The sequence below is a fragment of the Capsicum annuum genome, chromosome 4, assembly GCF_002878395.1.
Source record: "Capsicum annuum cultivar UCD-10X-F1 chromosome 4, UCD10Xv1.1, whole genome shotgun sequence".
NCBI classification, from domain to species: Eukaryota; Viridiplantae; Streptophyta; class Magnoliopsida; order Solanales; family Solanaceae; genus Capsicum; species Capsicum annuum.
This window is the reverse complement of record NC_061114.1, coordinates 215,380,537-215,400,159: the sequence shown is the minus strand read 5'-3', so window position 1 is coordinate 215,400,159 and position 19,623 is coordinate 215,380,537. Positions and strand designations below refer to the sequence as shown.

The 19,623-nt window shown below is 37.2% G+C and overlaps 1 protein-coding gene across 4 annotated transcripts in view; it reads left to right on the top strand.

The window, feature by feature from the left end:
• Window positions 1-19,623, top strand: part of LOC107867377 (proline iminopeptidase) — a 33,774-nt gene that overhangs the window by 9,481 nt on the left and 4,670 nt on the right. For 2 of the 4 annotated variants that reach the window (XM_047411025.1, XM_047411024.1), the window contains exons 3-10: window positions 5,863-5,961; window positions 6,034-6,144; window positions 6,226-6,288; window positions 6,422-6,515; window positions 7,134-7,231; window positions 8,442-8,543; window positions 8,785-8,898; window positions 11,794-12,169. In XM_047411025.1, the coding sequence (XP_047266981.1) occupies window positions 5,863-5,961; window positions 6,034-6,144; window positions 6,226-6,288; window positions 6,422-6,515; window positions 7,134-7,231; window positions 8,442-8,543; window positions 8,785-8,898; window positions 11,794-11,877 (765 nt within the window). In that variant the 3' untranslated portion in view covers window positions 11,878-12,169. Of the gene's footprint in view, window positions 1-5,862; window positions 5,962-6,033; window positions 6,145-6,225; window positions 6,289-6,421; window positions 6,516-7,133; window positions 7,232-8,441; window positions 8,544-8,784; window positions 8,899-11,793; window positions 12,170-19,623 lie in introns of those variants that run through there. The other 2 variants (XM_016713571.2, XM_016713572.2) reach the window with 1 other exon arrangement.

Below are 19,623 nucleotides of genomic sequence, written 5' to 3'. Positions count from 1 at the left end.
CTAAACCAGTGGACCACACATGAAGTAAATAACTTATATGACAACAGTGTGTGGAGGACTATCAAAAACCAATGGCAAGACTACCGGAAAATGTTGATTTTATTGTGGGAAATGGAAGAAAAACTGATTATTGGAAATCTTTGGAATGGACAGACAGAGCAATCTAAAGTCTATGCTTCCAGTTCTTTACTCTATAAGCCTTCAACAACATGAAGTGATCAATCAAATGTGGACTCAATAAGGATGGAATCTAAACTCTCGAAGAGCTATTAATGACTTGGAAGTATAGGGTGTTGTTACAGAGCTCCAGATATTGGGAACTTTGGGTGGATGCTCTGATTCCTCAGACACACTCAGGTGGAAATTAAACTGTAAAGGGATTTCTCAGTAAAGTTGGTGTATTGGCAGCTGAACCAAAGAGGTCCTGTGTAGGAGATTGGCCTTGGAAACAAGTCTGAAAAGTAAATATCCCTATGAAGGTGCCAGGCTTTACCTGTTGGTGATTAGGAGAGCTTGCCTAACTTAGGGTAAGTTACAAAGAAGTCGTCTTCAGATTTGGTCAAGATGTAGGTTGTGTGAACAGGAGAGTGAAAATAATGAACACTTATTCCTACATTGCAGGACAATAACAAATCTGTGGCACATCTTCCTTTGTATTTTGGGAATAACATAGAGTAATACCTAGTAGTTCTCCTTTGGCACTGCTGAATAATTGAGAAAACGACCAACATGGTCCTTGATATATTGGGGTTTAACTATTTGGTCCTTTATATATATATAAAGAGATGATCATTTTGGTCCTTTGTCCTAAAGCCAACAGTAAATTAAAAAAAGTTCTGTTAAATATAATTGTGGGTCCCTCAAAAGTGACACCTGGCAGACCCTTCTCTATCCATATTTCTTCTCCGGCAATTCTTCAACAATTTCCAATTGGTTTATTCTTCTTTCCATTACAAAAACTCTCTTTAACACACAAAACTCTTCAACTCTCAAAAGAAAAATTATAAGATCTCTATTTTCCACCTCTTTCCATTCAGTTTTCGAACTTGTGTTTAAACAATGGAATAAAGAATAAATACATGGAAAAGCTATTAATTTTAAAAAGGGAAAAACGAAAAGAAAGTTCTATGCTTCCGTAAATTGGTTCAACTAGAGAGAATAGTTGGTTAAAACTTGAAAAGAGTTGGTTTATGGTGATCTCCTTGGAGGAATGGAGTTCTTTTAATCTGATTTACGTAGTTTAAATTTATCTTATTGGTCTCGTTCTATTTTTTTTTTTTTTTTTTGTATGTATGAAAATGGGAGCTGCTGGTAGTTATTGTTTAGAGGGAGATTAGAAATGAGTGGTGTGTTGTTCTTTTTATAAGGATATGGAAGGTTGTGGACTGAAGATGAAGCATGACCTCTAATGGTGAATGAGAAGATTGAGGAAGAAAGATATGGCAGGTGATGGACTAAAGAACTGAAGAAGGGACTGCGAGGTGTCATTTTTGAGGGACCCATAGATGTATTTAACAAAATCTTATACTTGTATGGTTAATTTTAGGGCTGAGGACCAAAATGATCATCTTTGTATATTCATCAAGGACTATTTCAACCGGATATATCAGGGACCATTTTGGTAGTTTTTTGTTGAATAATTGTTGGAGTATTGGAAGCAGAGGTGGGAGGAAGACCGGTGAAAGTTCATTCCTGCTTGCATTTGGTGGACAGTATGGAAAGAAATGAGTGCAAGACATTTTGAAAGCACCAATAGTTCTATCTAGAAAAGTAGAATGAATTTTCTTAGCTTGTTCTTTTTTTGGGTATAAACAGAATATGCAGGGAAAAGTAGGGTAGTTAGAAGATTTAATTGCTATGTGTAAGTGTATATGGTTTTGGGCAAGGGTTTAAGCACTTTTTGCTGCTTGTAAAGTTTGCAGGTTGGCACTTTTTTTTAGGTGGGTAAGCTTTATACTAGTAAAATCGTTACTTGTCTAAAACAAAAAGTCTACAGTATTCCTAAACTAGGCCTTAAAATACAATTAGGCTGAAAATAGTAAAATTCGTAGGGGTCGAAGCGTCTAGACGTCTAATAAATGTCTAGCCATTTTTGGTTAGCGTCAACTCCAACTCACCTAGACGTTTATCTGCTTTAGCTCTCTTCTCTCCACTTGCTAGATGTTTTGAAACGTATAGATGATTTTGGCCTACGTTTCTGGGTCTGCTTCAATTATGCCTCTGTGCCTTCCCCTGGATTGATTCTTGGTTTTCAGGTCTCTTTGAAGCCTATCAAGGACATGATGTTGACTTGGTAAAACCCCCTATTATATACTTCGATAATGAAAGGGAATTGGAATTGCAAAAGGGGAATTTTTATTGCTAATCCGAATTCAATACAAATTAGCTATTACAATTGATAAACTGAATTGGACATAACGAGAGATAAGTCGCCTTAGAAACTCCAATCATCACCTGTCAATGGCAATTAAGGATAGACTCAGTCGAGAGGAAGTAGTTAGGAAGAAGAGAGAGAAATGAGAGAATGAGAGGGAAAGATCGTTAGGATTTTACCAAAATGATTCGTTGCCCCCCTTCACAATAGTTCATTGTGTTTATATTGAAGTGGATTGTCCGTGCCTCTCATGTGACCATAATGTATGTCTCTCACGTGACCACATATCTGAATGCATCATACAAAAAATGTAACGCATTCACATTCACAAGTGTACCAGTCACGCTTCCATATAGTTTGACTATTCTCAAAGGAGACGTCCGCGCTCATCAAGGAATGTACTCCGAGTGGAAATGTGAAGCTGGAACTTTTTGGCGACCAGAAACGGATGGCCTACAGCACAGAAAACAACCACTCCTACGAGGCAAGACAAAGAGGTTTGGGACTCTTGATCTTGTAGCCATGAACTCACAACTAATTCCTGGAACCCAATGCTGAAATATGTCCTTCATAAGTAATAAAGTGTGTACATATGCCCCAAATTGCAATTGTAGAATTTGGAGATATCGGGTTTACAATAGATAAGTTTGCTCCGTAATCAAAGGAAAATTGATTCAAAATACTTTGATCATTGGGCGTGGAATCAATATGATAAGATAATATTTGAATGATCTCCTTGAAATCATCCACAACCATAGATTGAATAATGTCTTGTAGTGCCAAGAAATGTGGTAAGCAAACTACAACTGAATGATTACATACTTGACTTTTCTTATTGAGGAAAGCCTTGAAAGCCTGCCCCGTATCAATCCAATTACATCTGTATAAAACCTAAAGCATGTGGAAGCAAACCAGTAGTTGTAAAAGGGCCACAACATGCTGTCAAACTCTGCCTTTCCAGCTTTATATCGAATAGCTTGTCACTAAAATCTATGTCAAGCTTATGTCCCTTGCATGGAAGTTCGTTGAGACACATCAATTTTGATATTGTATCCTCAACATCAAGAACATAAAGTCGGAATCCGGATGTAAGTCCACGATCTCGATCTCCGTGGTGTTTGTATTGTGGATGGAGTGAAGCTCAACTAGAATTTCATATTCTACCCATTGAGGACATTCATCAAACACCTGGTCCTCATTGCCTTCGAAATTGACCTCACTGTTATTTTCCACTTTCAGCAGTTCAACAATAACATGGCTGCAAGAACCCATCTCTGCTTGGTTGTCCCTTCATTCATTTCCCCCGAATAGACGTCAAAACAAAAACAACATTGTCAGTCAACATTACGTAAACACCATAGACGCAAGAGTTTCATTGGCAGTCAACACTGCATATGCAATCCTCACACCAACTCCGAAATTGTTAAATCCATAAGTATTCCTGAAATTCCATCCACAGGGCCCTTCTATTGGCATTGTTTCGTTCAACCAATTCAGCCAAAGTCAATAATTCCGCAAACATCTTCGAATTACTACCCACGATCGAGATAGGTTCATGTCTCTGATACCAATTGTTATGTACTTCGATAATGAAAGGGAAATTGGAATCGCGTAAGGGGAATTTTTATTGCTAATCCAAATTTAATACTAACTAGCTATTACAATTGATAAACTGAATTGGACACTACGAGAGATAAGTCGCCATGGAAGCTCCAATTGTCACCTGTCAATGGCGATTAGGGATAGAATCAGTCGAGAGGAAGAAGTAGTTGTTAGGAAGAAGAGAGAGAAATGAGAGGGAAAGATCGTAGATTTTTCCAAAATGATTCGTTGCCCCCCTTCACAATAGTTCACTGTGTTTATATTGAAGTGGACTGTCCGTGCCTCTTACATGACCCTGACGTATGTCTCACGTGACCATTGATACAGGTCATGACACCTCCTTTGCTTGAGAGATCATGGAATAGAACTGAGATAATTCAATGCTCACGAGAACATTATCCCTAAACAAGGCCTTAAAATACAACTAAACCAAAAATAGCAAAAAAAAGGCGGGACTGAATCTTCTAGACGTATGGTAATCATCTGGAAGTTTTTGGTCAGCTTGAACTCCAATTTGTCTAAACATTTACCTCATCCTCCTCTTCCTGAGAGTGTTCTTGACTCCTTTAAGTTTCACCGCTACCTGATTAAGTCAAACTCAAGTCATGTACTGTGAAGGACTTCGTTTGGAATAAAAGATCATTCTGGGAAAGAGGATTCTAATGTTACAACTCCTAGAAAATAAAAGAGGGTGCAGATAAGGGTCTTAGAAAGGTTACTATCATGAAGATCTATTTGGTACCTCTTAGGAAGGTGATGGCGTGAGACATTTATCAAGTATATTCCCTTCGATTCCTAGTCATTGTTCTTTTTTTGGCAGTTAATTATTGTTTTATTTCTTCTGAAATCCAGACTTCATTGACTAAAATATTATTAGCATCCCGAGTTGGAAAAGTAAACAAGTCCCAGTCTTACTACATTTTCGGCAAGATCTAGCTAACTTGCAATTCCTAGTAGGTGGCCATATTTTGTTCTAAGGTTGCTCTTCTATTCTATCATAACCTTTTGTAAATTTGCAAATGCAGTATCACAATCACACAGTGATTTTAAAAGCAAAAGCAACAATAAATATCAAGATTGATAGACCTTGACGTGAAAAACGAGTAGTGAAGTGCACACTCCTTTGAACCGAAGCTCACGACTTATAGAAAATATGAAGAAGTACCAAACATATATGAATTTAGTTTTCTAGTAGCTGGAATCATCGAGGTATTTGTGTAAATAAATGCAATCCATGTAATCACAGAAAGTATCAAAATCAAAGAACATTTTCGAGTCTATGAGAATTCTTCTGAAGCCTTTCATTTGCTCATCTTCAATGGAAGTTTATAATATCAGCCTCCAATGTACAATAATGCTGATACTATCTTCCAACTCTTCAAAGTTGAAATTCAAAAGATTGACTGCTTGTTGGGATCAGTTTAAGCATCATTGTTTGAAGCGCATACTTCTCTGAAGCACGTCATTTACCCATGAAATGATAACCCCTCTCTTTACGTCAATCCATTATTTTTAGCAACGAAATGTAACTTTTAATAACACTGTATCGGATTTCTACTCATACACGTGCTCTATTTTCTCAGAGGTGCCCCAGTCCTCCTCCTTACTTGGAGAAGAGAGAAGGCTGAGGGGGCTAGCATATGATGACTGCATTTGCTTATAGTCCACATGTGATTAATCTGTTTCTCTCTTTTTATGAGGGTGCATTGTTTTTTTTTTTTTTTGGCCAGTGATATAAGCCTATTCCAAGGTAGGTTCTATGTTTTTCTTCTTTTGTACTCTCTGATGCCTTCTCATGCTGCTACATTAGTTGAAATTTGTTTTTTTTTTTTTTAGCAAAGATGTGTTGATGTGTAGCGTTTTGAAGAAATGTTCCATATTTGCAGCCTGTAGTGTTTCTCCATGGAGGCCCTGGAGCTGGGACTTCACCCAATAACAGGAGGTTCTTTGATCCTGTCTTCTACCGAATCATTCTATTTGATCAGGTAGATATTCTTAACTAAGTGCTAATTCATGCACTTTGTGCTTTTTCAAATGAAAAGATTGCTATCTTCTAGAGAGGTGCAGGAAAAAGTAAGCCTCATGCTTGCTTGGAGGAGAACACTACGTGGGATCTCATTGGGGATATTGAAAAACTAAGAGAGCATTTAAAGATTCCGGAATGGCAGGTGCAAATCGCTCTCCTTTTGTGACTGCTAGGTCGATGGTAGTTCATAAGCCTCTCATAGGTGATAGATGTGAGTTTGCAGGTATTTGGTGGCTCATGGGGAAGCACTCTTGCTCTTGCATACAGCATTTCACATCCTGACAAGGTCTACTAGTTGTGATTCTTTAAGTTCAAGTTTTGTGGTGCAAACTTGTTAGGAGGAAGTGATAGATTCTATTTGCAATATCATGTTAAATCTATGTTATTGCTAAAGATGTTAAATGACCTTTCTGTTAAAGGTTACTGGTATCATTCTTAGAGGGATCTTTTTGTTGCGGAAGAAAGAAATTGATTGGTTTTATGAGGGCGGAGCTGCTGTAATATACCCTGATGGTATGCTTCTGAATTTTATGCGTGCATATGACTGAGAATAGATAAGGGAGGCCAACCAACTATACCTGGTGCACAGCTGTATTGAGTTGTTGTAGAATCTGAGAAGTATAAACTATTTCATCTGCTGCTGGAATGTATTAGTTTGATTATATATGAACTTGAATCAGACGTAGGATATAAAAGTAAGGATTTGGCAAGGGCATTCCTATTTGGTTTTTCCATACGAAGATGACAAACAACTTTTATATCTACTTGTAGATCCCTGCAATACTCACTTGAAAGCCAATGTTTTAGTCAGTTCACTATTTCAAGTCTACAGATCAAATGCATTCTCCAGAATATATGCTTCATTTTGCGATTTCTAGCAAAGTTGTGATTGGTCTGAGGCGTTTCTTTTAACCAATCCTTTTAAGTAAGAAGACGGCTCATTCAAACTGTTTAATCACATTGTCTTAAGTGGTTAAATGCTTACCTAAACCTTGGGAAATGATAAATGTGTAGATCTGATGATCATTGAGGTGCTGCTTTCACTTGGTTGTTTAATGGGACCAATGATGTGGTTTTCAAAGTTGACACCACCTTTTTTTGTCTTCCACCTTTTTTTGTCTTCTGTTATAGTTTGGGAACCATTCAGAGATCTGATTCCGGAGGAAGAAAGGAGTTGTTTTGTCGAGGCTTACCACAAGAGATTAAATTCGGATAACCTAGAGACACAGGTAAGAAGTTGTTGCTTAATTGCATGTCCTAGTTTCTTTTGTTGTTCCTAATTTTGTGAATATGTTAAAATTTCCTTTTTTTTAATGGTGGAAAGAAAAGGTTAAAAAAAGAAAATTTCCCTCTGTCCCATTTATGTAGCAACCTTTCCTTTTTAATGCGTCCCAAAAAAGAATAACACCTTACTAATTAGAAACAATTTAGCTTTAAAATTCCCCTTTTATCCTCAGTTAAATGATTTATAGCGACACAAATATCTAAGGATTATTTTAGACCATAAGTTTCAAAAGTCTTCCTTGTTTTTCTTAAACACTGTGCCAAGTCAAAGGGTGCCACATAAAATGGGACGGAGGGAGTAATTATTTGCTCTTTTCCTTTTGATATCCTTGATGTTTCACTTACACAACCCCTGAAACTTTTGAACATGCATGTGTTGTGTTGTTTATTTAACTTGATCCTTTGTTAGCACCAGACAAGTATTGTCCCTTTTTTTTTGATAACCGTGGTGTCCGGGCCAGATTGTGCTTAAGATAGAATGTTTGAAAGTACTCGTAAATTGTCTTAGTTTCTTCTAAATGCGGTGCACCTTCAAGTGCCGATGCTTTTGGAAATACAATGTTGACTTATTCAAAAAGGAAAAAAACTCATGCTACTTTTTTCAGTAAAGAAGTCAAAATTAGGTGGCTTCACAGTTTTAAGAAGTCATCATGACTCGTGAAAAGATATGATAGCAAAGTTAAAAGCACAAAGGATTTTAATATGATAGGCAGCACAAAGGCTTCATAGTTTAGTCCCTCTTGCATGGATATGAGTTGTTTGGAAAGAGAGAAATAGGAGAGCTTTTGAGGGGGTAGAGTCTAGTTTTTCTCAGGTGAGGAATAGCCTCCGGTCTCTCATTTTCTTTTGATGCACCCATAATATTCCTAGTTGTATAGAACAATGGGTGGACCTTGTAGAGAATCAGATTTTGTAGATTCTTTACCTTTTGGTTTTTCCATTGTATATGGCCAGATCGACCTTGTTTATGAATGAAATACACTTACCTTATTAAAGAAAAAAAAGAAGCTGTGGCGTGGTTTGTGTCTGCAGACGCCGTCTGACAGTTTCTCTACATTTTGCCTCCTCAACGTCAAATCAACTCCACATATTGCTATATTACTATTAAATAGATTACAGCACTTGTTTGCTTGTCTCAAGTTCTTAATGTTTTAGTATGCAGCGGCTAGGGCATGGACTAAATGGGAAATGATGACCGCTCATCTTCTCCCTAATGAAGAGAACATAAAGAGAGGAGATGATGATCATTTCTCCTTGGTGAGTACATCTATGAAGTGCATGTGGTTTCTGGGTGACCTTCCTATTAAAGCATTGTTCTTTTGCATCTATATTCTTGAACTCCATCTAAGAGCTGCAGTTTCACTGTTTTCCATATCTCTTTTGTCTATACTGACAACTTGAAATTACAATATTTTGGAAATTCAATGTGAACAATTTTTTATAGTAATAGGATTGTTATCAGCCGTTGTATAACATCAACATATCTTGCTTTATTCAGGCATTTGCAAGGATTGAGAACCACTACTTCATCAACAGGGGGTTCTTCTCTTCAGATTCTTTCCTTCTGGAAAATGTTGAAAAGATAAAGCATATCAAAGCAATAATTGTTCAGGTAAATTCTGCTTTATTTATGCTTTAGCTTTGCGCTGCCTTCGACTTCAAAACTCCCCCAATACGTGAGGCCTTGTCCAGAGACAGAACAGTCCAGAAGACTTGCTTTTCTTCCCAATGATGGATGAGATTCTTTTTTTTTTTTTGTTCTTTTTGATAAGTTGATTTGTGAAAATATGTGATTGAGGACTTACATAAAGAACGTAATGGTAGGGGATGAATGGTTGCCAGCGTTGTTCTAGCACGACTCAAATCTGAACTTAGGCCGTGATGATCAGTATCCAACGAGCTACTACCGATGCTAGGCGTCTATGTTGCTCGGACTCTCCAAAAATGTTTCCACACCTGTGTCGGATTCTCCAAAAATGCTCTATTTTTGGAGCATCTGCACCCATCGAGATTTATTGACGAGTTTGTGTAGCATAGTTAGGCATATCCGACTGTGCTATGAACTGCTAAATATGCGGAAGCAATACTAGATATCAAATAGAAAAAGAGTTCTCGTAATAAATATCTGAAAATGAGTAAAAAGTCAAGAGAGAACCTGTAAACCCCAAATATCTCGGAGTCATGGGGCAACTAAGAATCTGCGATACCACATATGAGATGCAACTCAAAATGAAATAAAGAGAAAGACTGTAAGTGAGCTAGGAGTTGACTGCCCCACGACTAGTGGATGGCTTACCTCAACTGTAGAACTGGACGAGCAACTCAGCGGTCAACAACTATGTCGACCTTAACAGTATCTACACAAAGTAGTAAATGATGAGTTAAAATGACCAGTAAGATTCTTGATCCACTTGTCTTACCCTTGGACATGCTTTGGAAACTGTAGTGCATAGTGACATAGAAAGCTTTAACAAGTCAAACAATTGTACGAGCAACCATCTAAATCACAATATCAAATAAGATACACATATAACTGAAAGTGCTGTTTATTCTGCTAACCAGATAGATGCTACAAGAACTACACACCAGTGTGATCCCACAAGTGGGGTCTCAGAGGGAGGGGTGTACGCAGACCTTACCTTATCTTTGTGGAGTAGAAAGGTTGTTTCCGATAGACCCTTAACCCACGAGAAGCATTTTTTCAAAACGGGTTTGGGAAAAACTAGAGTAAAAGATATGATAAAAGTATTGAAGAAAAGGAAAGTACTGACAACAAAAATAGTTCAATTACTTGAGTAAATGAAACTACAGTAGTAATTAGCTTAACAAATAAATAATGATAGAATAAAAATAATATTTATAAGGGGAAGAGAATAAACAACAACATACCCAGTATAGTCCCACAATGGGGGTGTAGGAAGGGTAGATGCAGACCTTACGATTACCTTGTTAGGTAGAGAAGCTGTTTCAGAAAGAGCCCTGGCTCAAAGAAAGCAAAAACACAACATTTATGAAGACATAAGCAATAGCAAGACAGGAAGAAAGTAGAGGCATACGAGACAATAACATATGTTGCTCGATAAAAATATCGTAATGATACTTGTACTACTAGTCAGAAAAACTAGATGCAACACTAACATATGTTGCTCGGACTCTTCAAAAATGACAACGTATGCATGTCGGATAATCCAAAAGTAGTGGCTTTTGGAGAACCCGACATTGGTGTGACAATAATTTTGGAGAATCTAAACAATGTAGACACTAAATGCTACTTGCCTTGTACCCGAATCGTCGATCTCCACACCCTCCTATCAAAAGGTCACTTCTCCAGTAAGCTGAAGAGGGAGAAGATAGGGTGCTATTATTTAGTGTGAAGAGAACAGAAAATTAAAACTATGGCCAGATCTATAAATCTGGTTGAAACTACTGATAGTCATGGACTTAGGTTGGAATCACCAAATGAGTAATAATAACCAAAAAAACAGAGGTTGAAAATGTTGATAGGAAGTTATAGAAAATTGTATGGATGGGTTTGGAGTCACTGGACAACCACTATAGAAGAGGAATCCAACTTGGAAACATGTTAAGAGCAGTATTCACGCATCGACAAGTGGATTTACGCTCTCGTCAGAACCCTAACTTTTGGCGGCACGTGTAAGGTTCCATGTCTTTTTGGATATATTTTTGATTCCAAAAATGTGGGATTTGGAAATTCAAGTTCAATGGTTACCTCAGAACCCATAATGAGGATATCAGAAAATCAAACATCAAAGTCTATATTGAGGAGGATAAGGATGTCGTTTTGGAAGATATCGACCTAGTTGTAGTTATTGTAATAGGCTTCGACATATTTGTGAAGTATCTTGTTCTCTACATTGTCGACCTCCTAAGAATGCTCATGTTGCTCAACATAGTGACCACCTAAGAATGCTTATGTTGCTCAAGACTTATACTACCGATAATCATTGGGTTTATTTCTTTGAAGAGGAAAATAATGAGTACCTTCAGTATCAAGTAGAAGACGTCTCCATAAGTAGCTGCGGTTGCACAATCTAATACCCCTAGATTATGGGTCATGGATTACGACGGTTCTGATCTTTTTCTTTGGGATTTACACTACAAGTAATAATCGTGTTTATTTATCTAAAGAGGAATATAATGAGTACCTTCAATATCGATCTAGTAAGAAGGCATCTCCACTAGTAGCCTCATTTGCACAGTCTAATACCCTTGGATCGTGGGTTGTGGACTCCGATGCTTCTGATCATATTCTTGCCTGTAAGTCACTTTTGCCAAATATTGTTTATTCATAGTCTCTTCTCGCTATTACTTTAACTAGTGGGGTCCAAGCAAATGTCAAGGAAGTTGGACAAGCTAAACCTCTATCCTCACTTTAAATTTTGATCATTATGTCCTTGGTTGTCATCATTTTAATCTTGCATCAGTCAGTCATTTGACTCATGCCCTAAATTATGCCATAATATTTCTTGGTTCTTTTGTTATGCAGGACCACAATATGGGACGTACGATTGGTGTAGAAACTGAATCACTAGTCTTTACTACCTCACCTCTCATAATTCCCCTGACTTAATTCACAAACGTTTGGGACATTCAAGTTTGTTCAAGCTACAAAAGATGGTGCCTAGTTTGTCTAGCTTTTTTACATCAGATTGTGAGTCGTTAACTTAGGAACACACTCGCGCTACCTTTCCATGTAGTGTTGCAAGTCGTGCAAGGTTTATTTTCTTAGTTCATTTTAATATTTGGGGTCTTAATAGAATTAGTTCAGTCTTAGGATTTCGTTATTTTGTTAGTTTTATAGATGATTATTCAATATGTGTACTTGGATTTTTTAATGAAAGATTGTTCTGAGTTGTTTTCTATATTCAAGAGTTTTGTGCTAAAATGCAAAATAAATTTGGTGTCTATTCGTACCTTCCGTAGTGATAATGCCTTGGAATATTTGTCCTTCCAGTTTCAGCATTTTATGATTCACCACATAATTATTCATCAGACATCTTGTCCGTACACCTCTCAGCAGAATGGGGTAGTAAAGAGGGAGAATAGGAACCTTATTAGCTGCTTACACTCTTCTTATTCAATCTCATGTTCAACTGTTTCGTTGGGACGGTGCAGTTATCATGTCTTTCTATTTAATTAATCGGCTGCCCTCATCTTCCATCTGTAATCGAATTCCTTATTCAATAGTGCTTCCTCGATCATCGTATACTCTTTTCCTCGTGTCGTTGGGAACATATGTTTTGTTTTTAATTTAATCTTTGGAAAGATTAATTGGTCCCTCCTGCTCTCAAATGTGTCTTTCTAGGTTATTTTGAGTTCAAAAGGGTTATTGTTGTTAGTCACCTATTTTTTTCAGTGCCTTATGTCCATGTCACATTCTAAGTCTCGATCTTACTTTACATTTGCTATTTATCGGACATATCTGAGGTCTTACCTATACTTATTTTTTAGGAATCTACTATGACGCCTGCATCTCTGTCCGTACTACCACCAGTCTTTATCCATACCGACTTTTGAGGAATCTATAGTCACTTCTATATCTCCATCCGCAATGCCACCTCTCCTGACTTATCATTGTCATCTATGTCAAGCATTAGGCCTAAATAATTCACGTCCTGCATCGGATCCTGCCCCTGTTATGGGCTAATCAACTGACTATATGTGGATAAGGTATACGATACACTCATAATACTAATCCCCATTATACTCTGTTATCATTGCCTATTATCACCCCATTATGCATTTGTATCATCTTTGTCCTCTATCTTCATTCCTACGTCTAGGGTGAAACATATTCTCATCCTCGTTAGAGACATTCTATGATTGACTTGTACACGTCTGCTTTACATGCGAGTGGTACTTGGGAGTTTGTTCCTCTTCCTTCAGGTAAATCTACTCTTTTGATGGTTATCGTTCGATTTATATAGTCAAAGTTGGTTCAGACTGGGAAAATAAAGGGAGAAAAGAATTTGAGAAATTGCGTCTTGATTATTCCCTCAAGCTAGTGGGATTAAATAGTGCTACAGAGAATGTAAACAAGTAGGAAAACTAATAAAAATATTACACAATATTCTAAGTGCCTAATTATAGGGATTTGGGGATATTCCAATATTTACTCTATCTAATTATAGAGATATACTCATAGCTAAATTATCTGATAATGATATCATATTTAACACCCCCCTCCCCCCTCTCCTCGCACGAGCGTATAATTTTATATATCTAAATTCAATCTTCTCTCGAATGAAGTGACAATCTATCTCAATGTGCTTCGTTCTTTCATGAAGCACGCATTAGAAACGATGTGTAGTGCTATTTGGTTATCACAAGTCTATTCATTGGTTCAACTCCGCCTATGTTCAATTCCTGAAGATGTTGTCTTCAGCCATATAAGCTCACATGTAGCCAATGCCATAGCTCGATACTCCGTCTCTACACTTGATCTAGCCACAACATCTTGCTATTTATTTTTTCAGGATAATAGATTACCTCCCATTAGAACATTTGAAGTGGACCGCCTATCAGAAGTACAATAAACCTTGTCTTGGAGATCTTTTGATATATCACAGAATGCGAATCACTGTATTTCAGTGACTATCGCAAGGTGATTACAAAAACTGGCTAACTACACTAACAACAAATAAGATGTCTGGTCGTGTGATCATAAGGTAGTTGAGTTTGCAAGTCTTCGATATCTTCTAGGATATTTTAGAGGCTCCCCCTGTCCTGGAATAAGCCTAACATTTGAATCCAGAGAAGTGTCCATATGTTTGCAATCAAACATACCAACGTATTCCAAAATGTCTTAAGGCATTTTTTTGCGTAATAGTAATACCATTACCAGTCTGTGCCACATCAGTGCCTAAAAAGTATTTCAGCTTGCCCACATTCGTAGTTTGAAAGTGACTTGAGAGGTGTTATTTGAGTTGAGAAATACTTTCATGATCATCATCTGTGATAACAATATCATCAACATAAATAAGTAAAAACATATGTTTGCATGAGAGGAATGCATATTAAATACAGAGTGATCAACTTCTGTTCGCATCATTCTAAACTCTTAGACAACAACTTGAAAACTACCAAACTATGCTCTAGGAGATTGCTTGAGACCATAAAGAGATCGACGAAGTCTACATACTAGTCTAGACTCCCCCTGAGCAACAAATCCCGATGGTTGCTCCATATAAACCTTTAAGTAAGTTCTCCGTGAAGGAATGAGTTTTTTATGTCTTGTTGGATAAAGGGTTAATGTTTCATTGCTGCCATAGATATGAGAAGATGAACTGAAGCCATCTTGGCAACTGGTGAGAAAGTATCTCCATAGTGAATGCTATAAATCTTTGCATCCCTTAGCAACCAGTCTCCGCTTTGAGAGGATTAATAGCTCCATCTGAACCTACTTTAACTGTGAATACCCGAAGACATTCAACCATGGGCTTGGCTTCGTTAAAGGAATAGGCTCCCAAGTAATCTTAATGCAAAACAGTCATTTCTTCAATCATAGCTTGACACCAACTTGGATGAACCAATGCTTCTACCAGTCTTACGAACTTTGTCAGTGGATAAGCTAGTAATGAAGGCATGATATGAAGGTGAGAAACGACGATAGCTTAAATAAGTATAAATAGGAGCTTGATTGGTAGTAGTTCTAGTACCTTTGCGAAAGAGCAATGGGAGGATCATCTAATGATTGTTCGACCAAAGCATGAGACATTGTTGGAGTAGGTAATGAGTCAACAAGAATGTTTTGTGTACATGTATCAGAGTTAGAAGTACTAACTGGATTAGCAGGCTCGGGAGGAGGCTAGGGTCGTCAAGAATAGATCTAAAGTGAAGGAGGTAAAGCTGGGGTTGGAATAGTTTGAATTGGAAGGATTGTTGATATGTTTTTTGATTTTTCGTATTAGGAGAAAAATACGGAGAAGACTCAAAGAAGGTAACATCTGTTGAGAAAATACTTATTAGTTGAGGGCCAAAACATTTGTAACCTTTTTGTAGACAAAACTACTCGAGAAAGATACATTTAAAAGCCTTGTGTTGAAGTTTGTATTTTCCAGGGGTAACGTTATGAACAAAATAAGTGCAACCAAACACAAGTGGAGGAAGGAGAAACAAATTATGGTTCGGATGGAGGATTTAGTGTGAACTCTTGCACTGCTAAACAAAGTAAGGCATACGATTGATCAAATAATAGGCAGTAATAACAGCTTCACCCCAAAAACGTAAAAAGAAATGATTGTGGATGAGCAATGTCTGAGCTTGTTTTAATTAGATGTTTGTTCTTACACTTATCCACTCTATTTTGTTGAGGAGTATGTGCACAAGTAGACAAGTGCAATATGCCAGGAGATGACATAAAAGAATAAAAAGAGGTAGGGAAATATTTTCGGGCATTATCACTGATTAACTTCTTAATGGCAGTACCAAATTGATTGCGAATTTTCGCATGAAATTTTTGAAAGATGGAGAATAACTCATATTTATTTTTCATTAAGAATAATCATGTGCACCGAGAATAATCATCGATTAAAGTCTCAAAATAATGAAAATCTAAGGAAAAACTAACATGACTTGGACCCCATATATCAGAATGAACAATTTTAAACATAGAGGTGACCCTATTATTGATGTTCTTTGGGAAAGAGGAATGAGTGTGCTTCCCTAGCTGAAACGACTCACATTCTAGCAAAGATAGACTAGGTAAACTTGGAACCGTCTTTTGTAGTTTTAAGAAACTCGGATGACCTAGGTTATTTTGGAGCAATTCATAGAAAGTAGTGGAAGTGAAAGCAACATGTGGTTGTGGGGTGGATTACAGGTACAATCCTTGTACTCATATCATTTTCCAATTATTTGTCTTGTACTTGGGTGCTGCAGAAGAATAAAATCATCACAGAAATTTACAACACAATTCTAGTTTTTGGTTAATTTGCTTATAGAAATAAGATTATACAAACATTCAGGTGCAAAAAGAACTGAATTTAAAGGTGTGAATAGGAGAGGGCAAACTATACCTATTCTTTTTACTATAGTATTTGATCTATTAGCTAAAGTCACAGTAAAGAGGATAGAAGTAGTAATAAGAGAAGAAAGAGCATTTTTGTCACCAGAAATATGGTCTGAAGCACTAGAATGAAGAATCCATTATTCCTGAGATGAAGACCGTGTGACATAAGCAAAAGAGTTACCAGGTTTCATTGTGCGAGCAGCTGATGAAGTTGATGACTGTTGTCTTGATGCCTTGTACTGTAGGTAGTTGTAACGTCCCGATTTTCTGAACCGAAACGCTACACGGTGCTCATGATCCCGAAGGACCACAAGCTAACTCATGACTGATATCTGTACCTGTAAACTGCATAATATCTCATAAAAATATGCGGAAACATGAACTGTAAGGCCATAAGGTTCAATACTGATACATATCTGAAAAACATGGTATAACAATACCAAAAAGAAACATGAATACTGCAGTTTGAACATCTAATCTGACATCTAGTTCGAAAGCCTCTAACTGAACTGAATAAGGAGTTGAAGGAACATGTCTCCAACTAACTCCATGTATTGAAAAACTAATCTGAAATACTATAATAAAGTAATAATAATATTGTCCTCGAATGAAGAAGAGCACTGACTGCTGAAATCTGCAATGCTATTGCTGCTCTGAAACTCGTGCCTCTGTACCTATGGCGTTAAATAAAACACCATAGCGCGAATGCGTCAGTACGACTGAATGTACTGAGTATACGAGTGAGGTAGGCTAAATGCAAAGGGTTTTATATGCATGAACAATGCTGACTGATATGAACGTGAGAATACATACATACATACGTAACTACAACTAAACTCGTGGTTATACTGACTATGAGTCTGAATACTGATAACATGAGTTTACTGATGCTGAGGTACTGAATGACTGAGTTTACTGATATTGATATGTAATTCACTAATAAGTGAGGAACTGATACTGTATTACTGAATACTGGGAGACTGATACTATATTACTGATAAAGGAATGATTGTTTCTGATAGTTATGATTATGAAGAACTGATTTGATTGACCGTATATAATAGTCCTGAAACTGAGCTCATGATAACATTACTACTGAGTATGAATACTGATGACATGTATTTACTGATAACATATCATGAATGATAACTGAATTCTGATAACTGATATATCTGATAACATGAGTTCTGATAACTGATAGCATGAATGATTGTATCTGACAGTCCTAAATCTGATGGAACTAGCTGAGTTCCGTATTGTATCTGAGTTGACTGTATCTGACAGTCCTGATATCCTGAAGAACTATCTGAGTTCTTTCACTGAGACTGATACTGAAACTGTGGGAAGTAGTATCTAACCGACATGCCCCAAATACGCTATAATAGCTAAGCTGGGGTCCAATCTCTGCCCTGATTGGAAGGGTGTCAATACCGCGCCACTGGTAAGGACAAGCTGTGAGTGACCCTCATCTGGCAGGTACTTTAATGAGAACAGTGGGAACCCTCATCTGATAGGTTAAGCCACCTCATCTACCCTCAACTGACAGGTATTAATGTCTCAACCTATGCTGGCTATATAGTTCTGGAACGCAAGGACTGCTTCTAAGAATCACACCCTCTACTGGCAGGTGAGTTCCCATCCTTGGGTTCGCTCGGTGCTGAATCCTACTCCCAACTGAATGACACTGAACTGATTTCCTAGTTCATACTAGAATTAACTGAACTGTTGCTGATTGTTCTGTTTAACTGAACTGAACATGGACTGAGTTTATTGAGTTCCGATGACTAGCGGAACACTACTGAATTTTGTTAACTGACTAAATGCTACTGAGTTCTGTTAGCTGACGGAATACTACTGAGATCTGAGGACTGACTGAGAGTACTGAAGTTACTGAGTGGGAATGGACTGATATTGAGTTTACTGAATTCCGTTGACTAACGGAATACTACTATTATCTGATAACTGACTGAGTTCATGAGATTTCTGAGACTTCCTGAGTCACATGACTGACTGAGTTCTATAGATCATGGCTTGACTGAGGTAATTGTGACAACATGACGTGGCTCTAGGCACACAACTATAGTTTTCGGGTACAAGTACCCCCAGGACTCGATGAAAAGAAACTGACACACATGACTGACTTGATCATAAGAGTAGAGTCCATAATTTATAATATTATAAGTAGGGATCTCATATTAAACATGGTTATCAATAATGTATTACATGGAAAGGATTTCATATCACATGGAAGTACTTGCACCACATAAATATCATGTTCATTGCATAATCATATTGGCAACACATACCAATAGCATGGATGTTCACATGGATTGCATGGTTATCATACATATTGTTCATAAGTAGAATTTGCAAGTAAACATAGCATAATCTCATAAGACTAGTTCATGACAATCCAACAACATTTACAAGACACATTATCAACATAGAAGTCATTGGAACGTAAGGGCATATCATGAATCCTTCACTTAGTCACAATTTAGCTATATTGCATGATTTCTAGTTTCTTAGGCATTTTATCAAACACCTTGCATGCACATCTTAGGTATAGGTGAAATGGTCAAATTATACATCATGAACAACCAAATTTACCTGTTTCCAACTCATATGATATCATGAATTCATAAAACATATAAAGATTCCATCTTGGGAATCACCCAACATCAACAACATGATCATCAACACTCAACAATATAGACATCATACTTTATAATGTAAAAGAGGGTTTTTGAGCTTTATGGATGAAAGGAATCCATAAATCAACACAACGCATTCCTTAGTTCTTGATTTTTGGAAGATTGACGGAGAGATTCTTAGATTTGAGCCTTGAATTTGGATCCCCTATTGAAACCCTAGCCTTGTTCTTGAGAGGGTTTTTGAGATAGGAGAGTATATTTTGCTGTAACTAAGCACTAATCCCGTGTTTGTGGTATATATAGGGGTGGAAGATGACCAAAATACCCCTAGGGAAACAAATAAGGTCAAATCTGTCCATAATTAACTGTCTGATAGGCTGAAGTAAATCGATAATAACTTTTTACTCAGATGTCCAAATTAGATGAAACCAATTGAATTAGAAAGAAGACTTAAAGATCTTTCCATTGATATATAGTAGCTATCCCAGTTCATTATATACAGGAAGTTATGATAGTTTGAAGTTGACCCTTAAATGCTGAAAAAAATTGGGTACATAGGCTATGAGAGGGCTCCGCGGCTCAAACGCCTTTAGCTACTGGTTCGGGCAACCAAACATGCCCTTACACTACTTTAAAAATTCTGAAACTCACC